This window comes from Trachemys scripta, chromosome 11 (assembly GCF_013100865.1).
Source record: "Trachemys scripta elegans isolate TJP31775 chromosome 11, CAS_Tse_1.0, whole genome shotgun sequence".
Classification (NCBI taxonomy): domain Eukaryota; kingdom Metazoa; phylum Chordata; order Testudines; family Emydidae; genus Trachemys; species Trachemys scripta.
In genome coordinates, this window is record NC_048308.1 from 9,818,876 (window position 1) to 9,831,009 (window position 12,134).

The window sequence follows — 12,134 nt, forward strand, 5'->3', positions numbered from 1 at the left end:
ACTTTTAGTTTGGCCACATTTTAAAATTGTGATTTCTCTAAAGTTTTGTCAACTAGAATTAACATTTACCAAATAATAATTTAGTAAGAGACAACAAATTAATTCTACTACATTTATACAAAAGCCAGGGAAGCTATGCAAGAATGAAACTGGGAATTTACTCCATAATATTAGTAACAAACTAAACGATTATTGATTTTAAAAAAAATCAAAACGGCATTTTTCCCATGAGAAACAGAAAAATCAATTCCAAGCTTACCAAATGCACAATGCAGAATCTAGAACAAAAAGAAAATTCAAATCAATAACAGTGACACTTCATATTTAATCAGTTTTAAAACAGTTGGCTTTATCAGAACAGTATCCACTAACACTAAATAACTGTGAGTCTTTCAAAGTTCCCACTACTTGCTGCAGTTAAGTGTCAACATCTAGTTTTCCAGAAAAATACTGGGCATAAAATTTCAGCTCTGATACTGTCTATCTTTGTAGAGTAGAGCAAGTTCCATTACTTTATCCCCAACCCATCTGTAAAATGAGGACAAAAACCTCTCTGAGGCATGAGACTTATTTCATTAATATTTGTAAAGCGCACTGAAAATAAACAGTGCTAATTATTATTAGATGATCATTCAAAATGAAGTGATGTTTAACAATGGCTTGTCACTTTGTCTCACCTAACTTTCACGTAGTCAGCAACATTAAAAAAAACAAACAAAAAAAATAAACCAATCTACACCTACCTCAAGCAGAGCTCCAGTTTGGAAGAATTTCAAGGGCTTTTCTATTGAGTAGTAAAGACTATGGTAGCTACCCTTAGTCAGATAGGCTCGGACTATACCAACTGCTATAACAAGCCATCTGGAAAAAAGAGAAGAAAAGACTGAAGATCAGGGGATATTAAATTGAGCACGTATGCTGAGACTGAGCAAAGCTAAAGTTACCCTCTGACCTAGAAAAATAGTTTCCCATCCTTATCTGATAGGTTTCAGTTAACGGTCATTCAACAATCCTGCACAATGTCAACAGTTGGCCAAAATCCCAAAACCCTGAAAAGACTTCAAAGCTTGAATGTGTACAAACCATCACTTAAGAGTTAAGTCTTATGCACTTTTTTGAATGTCTTACAGTACTGAGCATACAAAAATATCCTTAACACAGAGGTAAAAACAAAAACTATCCCTTAATAACCTACGCTTAATTATAATTTAGTTAAGGGGTGTTCATGCCATTAAAATTAATGTCTTCAAGATTATGTAATAGTCCCCTTTTGGAGGGTTTAATTACTTGGTAATTATCAAGCAGCCAAACATTTACTGATGTTCAGAGCTCTTACAATACTACTTTATGAAGCCTGCCATATAAATAGGAAATTAAATTTTAAAAGACATTCATTTTAGGGTTGTGATTCAGTGTAATCCTCCCCATTCATCATAATCCTCCCCATTCAATGTACATGACAGCCTGTCAGTCTTCATTTTTAATTTCTTAGTTTTATCAGAAACTGCTACAGGTAAGGAAGTTTCTCTAAGTAAACTGAACCTCAGCAAAAGAAAGGACCTGCATCATATTAAATAAAAAAAAAACCAAAACAAATGGCGGACGAAAGATGCACATAGTACAATATTACCACATATCTTTCTCAATAATATGGACAAAGGAATACAATAGTTTTAATAGTCCAAGAAAGACTATTAAGACATGAATCAATAGTTAAGGTTACAACCAGGATTGCATCATAAACCCCAATTTTAATTCACCTACAACTTGTTAGGAAAATTGCCAAGTTTACTCTAAAGACAAAGGACAACTTTTCTGCAAGATCTGAAATTGGTTAAATTGTTTGTAACTTTCCCTGATTTGAAATTTTGATCAGAGTGTAACGTCTCATTGGGTCCCTCAGACAGACATCCAATAAGCCTGCAGAGATCCTATGCTCTGCAGGACAGCGAGGGACATCGATACTGAGGAACTCAAGTTTCAGGGCAGTGTGAACTCAGCAGAAAGCAAGGATCCTGGGGAGTTCCGTTCCGCAGCGCTGGGAGATGTATGAGAAGCCATGACATTTGCGTATCCCCATGCTGGCCCAACAGCTTTATAAACAACGAGGTTAATAGACAAATACAGTGAATTTTAATTTAAGATTGATTGTTTCAGGATGGGAAGAAGAAAGCAGTGTTATAGGCCTGGTCAACATAGCTATATTGCTCAGAGATATGAAAAATCCAGACTCCTGAGCGACGTAGCTAAGCCAACCTAACCTCCAGTGTAGACAGCACTAGGTTGACAGAAAAATTCTTTCATCAACCTAGCTACTGACTCTAGAGAGATGGATTACCTACACTAGTGGGAGAACCTCTCCTGTCAGCATAGGTATAGTGTCCACACTGAAGCGCTACAGCTATGCTGCTGTGGTGTGTCAAGTGTAGACAAGCCCTTAGTTGACGGACTGAGGCTAGGTGTGAAGATAAGCATAGAGCTGATACAGCTTTTTGAGTACGTAATATGATTTTACACATGGAAAGGTACTGAAGACATTGCATAAACTGTGAGGGTATTTCAATTTTTTTTCTACTATCCTTGTTTATTTCCAATCTATTAAAGGCTTAAGTTTTTTTTGTCCTTAAATGTTATGTTCTTGTGTACATATCATTCCAACTTCAATGGTAAACCTCAACTTTTTTTTTAAACTTTATTTTTAAATGTTTTAAACACAGGCTTTTCAATACCCAAATAAAAGAACGCTGCGGCCCAAAAATGTATACAGAGAAGCATTTATTGATGCAATTTAAAAAGCTATTTTACTTCCATCACCACTATTTCTAGAAAATGGGAACAATACATATAGTAAATACTTAGTTTATTAAGGCAAAGAGTTAAGCTATTTAGCTATTCAAAAGACTGCCATTTGAAATATGCCAGTATCTTACTGTAATACCAATAAGATTATCCTCTGCAACACACAAGGATTCCCTTTGAAACTAGATGATCAACTTTCTGACATTGTCTTGTTTATACCTGCAAGTGGCTGTTTCTCTCTCTCGTCCTTCAGGTTTGTTGAGAAATTGAGCTAAAGCTCCAGGTTATACGTGGTGGCACAATAACAGATTCCCCTGCAGCAGTCACAAACTCCACCCACATCAAGCAACTGGTAAAGTACATGGGGTTCTAAAGTAGCTCCATCCCTTTTCCTGCCTTTTTCTCTCCCCTCTGTTGGATGGCTGATTTTAGAAATACTGTGAGGTACAATGATTTCAATGACAGTCTCTTTTAATTATAAAATGACTATATTTTAAAATGCCTTTAGTGCTCAAAGTAGTAATCCACCCAAAATTAAAGCTTCTCTTTTTAAGGACTTAATATTTCTGTCCTCAACTTCCTTTCATCCCACACAGATCTTATACTGTGCCTAAGCTTCTCATTTGATTGCTCCTTTTATCTTCCTTTCCCATTCAAAGATAGATGCTATCCTTTGTAAACATGCAAAAGCCTCAAAATTGACGTATTCCAAGCTCTCTGTTTAGCCACTGAACTGGTACAGTATAGGTAGCAACCTTGTAAGCTTCCCCATTATGCCTCAACACCGACTTGAAGGGCCCCCCACCTTAAGGGCTGAGAGAAGTTCAGGATTAATGTTAACCCAATACACTGCCTCCCATGGCCACTCATGTGACAGCTAATTAATGCAGGGATAGGTTTTGTTGATCTAGACATCCATTCACTGGGAAATGGATTAAGACCACCAAATCATTTAAGATGGCACAAAAACAGTGAAAGATGGCTGCAACTATTGATCTGTTTTGGATTCCAACCAGACAGCTGAACAGCTCTATGCCCTTTTTTAATATCTAGTTTTTAAAGAACTTCTGAGGCCTCACGGTGAGCTCTTTTATTTAGAAATGGTTCTATATAATTTTCTGTGCCCTTTTCCTTCACACGGGGCTTATTTGGTGTGGGACGACTTTAGCTTGTAAACAGGATCTTTATTTTTTTCAGAATTCATCGGCTCCTCCTGTTTATTCCTGACCTAAACTCAAATAGAAGACACAGCTGGGGGGGAAGGAGAGGGAGCTAGAGGGTGCCCAGAAGCTGCAGTTCCTGGAATGCCCTGAAGGAAGGAGGCCATGTGCAGGAAACTACACCCAAGCCAGGCCAGCATCAGGCTCTCTCCCTCTCTGGATCTCTGGGAGGGAAGGGGTAGAAGTGTCTGGGCTAGAGGGGGCCCTGTAGCTGGGCTTGGGAGGGTGGTGGGGGAGGAGGTGTCCGGGTTGGGGGGAGCACCCCATGGCCAGGGTCTGGAGGGGGCAGAGAAACAGGACCTGGGTTGTCATAGGACAAAGCCCCCCAAACTGGGGGGCACATTGAGGAACATTCGGGGGGGGGGGGCAGCTGAGGCCTGGGCCAGCCTCCACAGGAGCCCCGGCTGCCAGCCCCAAGCCCAAGTCCCTGGCTGCCAGCCCTTGGCTCCCTTACTCCTGTCCGCATCCCCCACTCCCAGAGCCACATCCCTGTTCCCCGTCCCAAGGCAGGTAGACAGAGGTAAGGGGAACCACTGTCATAGGAATTTCTTTAACTCTTTACTCCTGGGGGGAAAATTTTGTGTGTCAGTATTGTTAACAACATAGTTGTTGACAGGTATTTTGAAATAAATTACCAAAATAATTGAAACTGGCATGATTATATTGTTTTATTTTAACAAATAAAATGTGCAGAATTTTAAAATATTGTGTGCGGACTTTTTAATTTTTTGGCACAGAATTCCTCCAGGAGTAGAAGAGCAACCATGGCACTTTACCAAACAAAAAAGTGATAGTCTCTCTCATGAAGAGCTTAAAATGAAAGTTCCTCCATTATCCCTCATATGCCCACAACACTCTAGCCACATTTAAAAAAATTCTTATTGGCATTCTTTAAAACAACTCAACAGCCATTTTTAGGAAAAACTTTCAGTTACAAAACAAAACATTAGCAGGTTCTTCTCTATTGTGTGGGGTTTGTCTGTCTGCCAAAAGAGACCATCAGGTCATATTTGGACTGAAATTAGATATATAAATTATTTAGAAAACCTCAACCTACAGAAATGTTTCCGCAATTCCTTCCTCCCCCAACATTTTTTCGGAATCAAATAATGCAGCATTGTGTTGATGTAGGAGAATGTGCAAACAAAATTAGACACTTACTATAAATAAGCCTAAAAGGAACTAATCTACGTTCACTGTCTAAGTCAGGGGTGGCGAACCTACGGCCCATGGGCTGGATCTGGCCCATTAGTTAATTTCATCCGGCCTGCTGCAGGGGGAATCCCTGAGCCTCTGTGCACCCCCCCCCGGGTCGGGTGAGTGGCCTGCGATTTATTTTTTTCTGTCAGTCAACAGCACCTGGCACAAAAAAGGTTCCCCACTCCTCGTCTATGTTCAGAGAAATACAAAACAAACATGAAAATCAAAAGCAATGAAAATCAAGTTTTGATCAACACTCATTCTGTTCTAATAAAAGGTTTTACTAACAGATATGGTAACTTCAAAAACATTTAACTCATATCCCTTTAATATATATATATATAATTATAAAGTTTGAAATAACTCCATAAAAAAATTAAAACTATCTACCTTCGGTACTTATAGCCCCCCTCACCACAGTATCTGAGCACCTCACAATCTTTATGATAGTCATCCTCACAACACCCTCCTGTGAGGTAGGCAAGAACTATTATCCTCATTTTTCAGATGGGGGAAACTGAGGAACAGAGACTTGCCCAAGGTCACACAGGAATTCTATCTGGGGACTTGATTTTAATTCCAAATTCTAAGCTAGTGCCGTAACCACTGGGACCATGCTTCTTCATCCCACTGCCACAAGCTTCCCCAAAGCAAAAACAGCCCACCTGAAATTTTGCAGGCCACACCTCATGAGAGTGCAGTTTTCTGGAAAGTTGGGCAAAAAATCAGAAAAGGAGGTTATAACTCAGACTTTAAGGTCAGAAGGGACTATTATGATCATCTGGTCTGACCCCCTGCATGCTGCAGGCCACATAACCGTCCCTACCCTTTCCTTGACTCTCCTGATGAAGTCCCCAAATCCTGTGTTTTAGTGACTTCAATTGGCAGAGAACCCTCCTGCTAGAGATCCCTGCCCCATGCTGCGGAGGAAGGCGAAAAACCTCCAGGGCCTCAGCCAATCTACCCTGGAGGAAAATTCCTTCCCGACCCCAAATATGGCGATCAGTAAGACCCCGAACATGTAGGCAAGAGTCTCCAGCCTGACCCTTGTTAGCCATTATACTATTTACCTACCATTGCTCAGTATTCCTCAGCTAATATGTTTTACCATTAAACCATTCCCTCCATAAACTTGTCTAACTTAATCTTAAAACCAGACAGGTCCCTCGCCCCCACCGTTTCCCTCGGAAGGCCATTCCAATATTTCACCCCTCTGACGGTCAGAAACCTTCTTCTAATTTCAAGCCTAAACTTCCCCAAGGCCAGTTTATATCCATTCGTTCTCGTGTCCACATTAGCACTAAGCTGGAATAATTCCTCTCCCTCCCTTGTATTTATCCCTCTGATATATTTAAAGAGAGCAATCATATCCCCCCTCAGCCTTCGTTTTGTCAGACTAAACAACCCGAGCTCCTCCAGTCTCCTTTCATACGACAGGTTTTCCATTCCTCTGATCATCCTAGTGGCCCTTCTCTGCACCCGTTCCAATTTGAGTTCATCTTTTTTAAACATGGGAGACCAGAACTGCACACAGTACTCCAAATGAGGTCTCACCAGCGCCTTATACAACGGAAGCAGCACCTCCTTATCCCTGCTAGATATACCTCGCCTAATGCATCCCAAGACCACATTGGCTTTTTTTACCGCCACGTCACATTGTCGACTCATAGTCATCCTCCGGTCTACAAGAACCCCTAGGTCCTTCTCCTCTTCCGTTACTTCTAACCAATGCGTCCCCAGCTTGTAACTAAAATTGTTGTTAGTCATCCCTAAATGCATCACCTTACACTTTTCACTATTAAATTTCATCCTATTTCTGATACTCCAATTCACAAGCTCATTCAAGTCTCCCTGCAGAATATCCCTATCCTCCTCCGAATTGGCAACGCCTCCCACCTTCGTATCATCCGCAAACTTTATCAGTCCACTCCTGCAATCGGTTCCGAGGTCAGTTATAAATTGAATAAAATGGGTCCCAAAACCTAGCCCTGAGGAACTCCACTGGTAACCTCCCTCCAACTTGACAGTTCACCCTTCAATACCACCCGCTGCATTCTCCCCATTAACCAATTCCTTATCCACCTCTGAATTTTTATATGGATCCCCGTCTTTTCCAGTTTAACCAATAACTCCTCATGGGGTACAGTATCAAACGCTTTACTGAAATCCAGATATATTAGGTCCACCGCATTTCCCTTATCTAATAAGTCCGTTACTTTCTCGAAGAAGGAGATCAGATTCGTTTGGCACGATCTGCCTTCATAAAACCATGTTGTAATTTATCGCACTTGCCATTAACTTCGAGGTCCTCAACTACTTTCTCTTTCAGAATTTTCTCCAGCACCTTGCACACTACAGATGTTAAACTAACAGGCCTGTAGTTACCCGGATCACTTTTTTTCCCTTTCTTGAAAATAGGAACCACATTAGCTATTCTCCAGTCTAACGGAACCACCCCCAAGTGATAAAGAATTATATAGCAGCAGGGAACCATCTGGATCGCATCATTATTTACGTCTAGATATTCTCCCACTTGTGTGTTTGTTTTTTAAGGTGTAGATTTTTCACAAAGAAAGTAACTGTTACATTTAAATAAAGTTGGTGTGTATGTAAATGTAACAACTTCGCATTTCTACAAAATTCATCGGAGGCTCTCAAAGCACTTTACAAACAAATGAATTAAAGTTCACAGCAGCCCTGTGATTCAGGCAAGTGTTTTTTCCATCTGTAAAATGGGGAGTAACAAGCTCAGAGAGGTTAATTTAGCTTAAGTCATATAGGAACATCACAGCAAGATGGAAAGCAAACCAGAGCTGCTGACTTCCAGCTGTGTATTTTATTTACTACTCATATAATTACACATTTATGAAACAAACAGTTTAATTATACCAGAAAGGAAGACAGAGATTTTTCTGTCCATTAGATAATCACCGTTTATATCATAAATCTGCATACTTTATACATGTCACAATAGATTTATTCTCATGCATAGCTCTGCATGCCTGATGTGGGTTGGACCCTCTTGTAGTACAGGGATGCCTAAGGGAAGGTAAAATCATCCAGCAAGTTGAAATCCACCAGCTTCACCATCAATGATGTATGCTGACATGAGACTATTTTAATAAAGATTTAAAAATAAGCGTTGCACTCTGTGTCCTGCTGAAACATGTAACAAGAGACGTTTCATCACAAAAGGGAGGGACTTGAAACCTCATGAGCGCTAATCATAAATGAGGACATCTTCCTCCAAAAGAACAAGACCTGTCAGATTTATTTGCCCGGCACCACATCGACCAAGTCTCTCTCAGTTATCTGGAAGATGCCGTCATTTAGGGTTCATTTTAAGGCTCCCTCCCCAAGTCCCTCCTCCTTGCAAAGGAAGATTTTTCACTCCACATATGTTTCAACAAGACCCTAAAATTGCTTAAAAAAAAAAAAAAAAAAGTCTCACTCAAATTGGCCCAGTATGACAGTACCCAGTCATCACTTATTTATTATTTTGGAGACTCCAAGGCCAGACGGGACCATTGTGATGATCTAGTCCAGTGGTTTTCAGAGTTCGAGTCGAGACCCAGTACTGTGTCGTGGAAGCCAAGGCACTGCATCACCTTGCTCAGCACACAGTGACCCTTGTGGGCAGCCAGTAAAAACTACTAGTAAAACTAGTAGTCCCTACCCGGAAGCAGCCAGCAGCAGGTACAGCTCATAGGCAGGTGGCCACTGGGCTCCGCCTGCTGTCCCCACCCCAAGCACCGTCTCCACACTCCAATTGGCCAGTTCCTGGCCAATGGGAGCTGGGGGCAGGGGGGTGCCTGCACACAAGAGCTACGCAGAGCTGCTTGCGCGCCTCCGCCTAGGAGCTGGACCTGGTGGCTGCTTCTGGGGCGCAGTGCAGTCTGCGATGCCAGAACAGGCGGGAAGCCTGCCTCTGCACTGCTGACCAGGAGCCACCGGAGGTAAGCCCACACCCCAATCCCCTGCCCTGACCCCCCCCCCCCCCGAAACCTGGAGCCCCCTCTTGTACCTCAAGTCCCTCATCCCCAGCTATGATTGGGTCACGGGCATCAACAATTTTCTTCAACTGGCTCACCAGAAAAAAGAAGTGTGAAAAGCACTGATCGAGTCTGACCTCCTGTATAACACAGAACGCCCCCCCCAAATAATCCCTAGAGCAGATCTTTTAGGAGCACATCCAATAGCTTGACTTTAAAAAGGGTCAGGGATGAAGAATCCCTCCCAAGCCTCCTGTCAGGGCGGATTGGGCTGAACCTGGGAACAGCTTCTCCCCCCGACAGAAGGGCGGTTTCTGGAGGTGGGGCTCCGGGGCGAGGAAGGCGGACACTTGCTCTCCCTGCCTCGGCTCTGAAAGCCGCCCCTCAGCCGCCGCCGAGGAGAGCTTAGGCGGGAGCCGGCGCGGGGACAGAGCGAGGGCCCGGCGGGCGAAGGCTGGTGCCCCGGGGCCAGGCTAGGCAGGTGGAGGAGGAGGCCGGGTCCCTGGGCTGCTGCCGGGCTCACGTGGGGAGGAGGTTGGCGTCCCCGGCGGGGGGTGCGGAGAGAGCAGGCGGGAGCCGCGCCTCGCCCCGGCTTACCCCGCCGTCATCACCACATTGTAAATGACCAGATAGGTTGTAGCCAGGGCGCCCGGGCCCTTCCTCCGCTGGCTCCCGTAGCCGTTCTCCGCCCGGCCAGCGCCGCCGCTCCCAGGCGCCGCCATGTTTGTCGCCCTGCCCAGTAACTGCCGGCTGCGCGGCCCCGCCTCCTCTCAGCCCGGCGGGCCCCGCCCCTCCCCCTCCCGGCCCTGCGCGCTGAGGCGCCCGCTTGGACCAGGGCAGAGATGGGCTCCGTTCCCGCCAAGCCGGGGGCGGGTCTCTGGTGCCAAATGGGAGACCAGAGCTGCGTGCACGGGGCCCCTTCCCTGGGGGGGGGGGTGAGCCCCCTGAGTCAGAGCAGCCTGCAGCCCCGAGCACTGAAAAATCATCAACCCCCCCCTCAACTTAATGCCATTTTAATACACATGGGTTATAATTAATAGAGATATCCCGTCTCCTAGAACTGGAAGGGACCCTGAAAGGTCATTGAGTCCAGCCCCCTGCTTTCACTAGCAGGACCAAGTACTGATTTTGCCCCAGATCCCCAAGTGGTCCCCTCAAGGATTGAACTCACCACCCTGGGTTTAGCACAGGCCAATACTCAAACCACTGAGCTATCCCTCCCCATTTCTTTGTATTTGCTTTCAGATTTAGCCCTGGTAAGTTTCACGGTTTAAGCTTTTCTCTGCAAGCCCACAGGCGGCACACGTAACTCTTTTTAAAGGAAAGTTGAGCTTGTTATGTAGTCACATTACTCCATGAATTGGGGCTTTAAGAAAAAACCATTAAATATTACCAGATTCAGCAAGAGTTGGAAACTGTGACGCTTTGTCGGTATAGAGCAGGGGTAGGCAACCTGCGGCACTCGCACTGCCCAGGTCCTGGCCACTGGTCCGGGCAGCTCTGCCTTTTAATTTAGTTTAAAATTAAGCTTCTTAAACATTTTAAAAACTTTATTTACTTTACATACAATAGTTTAGTTATATATTATAGACTTATAGAAGGAGACCTTCTAAAGATGTTAAAATGTATGACTGGCACTTGAAACCTTAAATTAGAGTGAATAAATGAAGACTCGGCCCAGCCCTTCTGAAAGGTTGCCGACCCCTGTTATAGAGTATTCAGAAGCCCCCAGTGCATTGCACGGATGGAGAGATGTTAGCTTTGTACCTGAGAAGATAGATGATTAAATCCTGGTCCTATTCAAGTCAGTTGCAAAAGTCCTGATTTGAACGGGGCCAGAGTGAACGGGGTTAAGTGACTTGCATCCCAGTTACACAGCAAGTCAAGGGCAGAGTTGGGACTAGATCAGGGGTTGGCAACCTCTGGCACGCAGCTCGCCAGGGTAAGCACCCTGGCGGGCTGGGCCAGTTTGTTTACCTGCCGCGTCGGCCGGTTCGGCCGATGCGGCAGGTAAACAAACTGGCCCGGCCTGCCAGGGTGCTTATCCTGGCGAGCCAGAGGTTGCCGACCCCTGGACTAGATTCTAGGTTGCCTGACTCCCAGTTCTCTAACCACTAATGACTTAGCCTGATCTATGAGCAGAGCCCACATTTACCTGCATCTAGGTTCGGAGCAGGTGCTCATGTGGATCTGCTTGAGAGACCAGTAGAGGACTGAAATGTGGATTAAGGAATAAAATGCACAGATGACTTTTTAATGCATTTTTTTAAAATAAAAGGTAAAATCTCTCTTGATCTCACTCCACAACTTTCAGTGGCTTGTTAGACCCAGGTATAACTAGAGCTAGTATAACTAGATGTTTTATATTGCCAGATTATTTTTTAATTTACAAAGTACGGCATTGAAGGGAGAAAATTAAATCCTTTTACTGAAATTATAAATATTCTATGAAGTTACTTCAGTCTCCCACTGTAGGTCTCACTTTATCTTCTATACGACAGGGCTTTACAGTGTGGCTGCTCTACAAAGATATGAGGAAATTAGTGTCTACACTATAGATACATGCGCACACACATGACATTGGCTCATAGATACAGCATGAGCAAAGTCCAAATTTTGCTTTCACATAAACAAATACAACTCCCACTGAATTCAGTGCGCTACATGCATGTATCTAAAGTCAATTTGGTTCAAGGACCTTAAAGACAACTTAAAAGAAAACAGTTTTTAAGGCAATAATATTTATAGCATGGATTCTTTAGCTAAATATGTAAAGAAATTTCAGTGAGGTCTAGGAATAAGGTTCTGTTGGGTCATTAATGGTTTAGGCCAGTGGTTTTCAACCTGAGGTCCATGGATCCATGGGGGTCTGTAGACTATGTCTAAGGGGTCTGTGAAATGTTGTTGCCATAGAACAGTGATT

General features: G+C 43.7%; 1 protein-coding gene across 1 annotated transcript in view; it reads right to left on the reverse strand.

Moving 5' to 3' along the window:
• Positions 1-9,960, reverse strand: part of HACD2 (3-hydroxyacyl-CoA dehydratase 2) — a 50,030-nt gene extending 40,070 nt beyond the window's left edge. Inside the window, exons 1-3 of the mRNA XM_034785426.1 lie at positions 9,809-9,960; positions 744-861; positions 260-278 (exon numbers count right to left, since the gene is read on the reverse strand). Of these exons, the coding sequence (XP_034641317.1) occupies positions 260-278; positions 744-861; positions 9,809-9,933 (262 nt within the window). The 5' untranslated portion in view covers positions 9,934-9,960. The remainder of the gene's footprint in view (positions 1-259; positions 279-743; positions 862-9,808) is intronic.
• Positions 9,961-12,134: the final 2,174 nt, after the last annotated feature.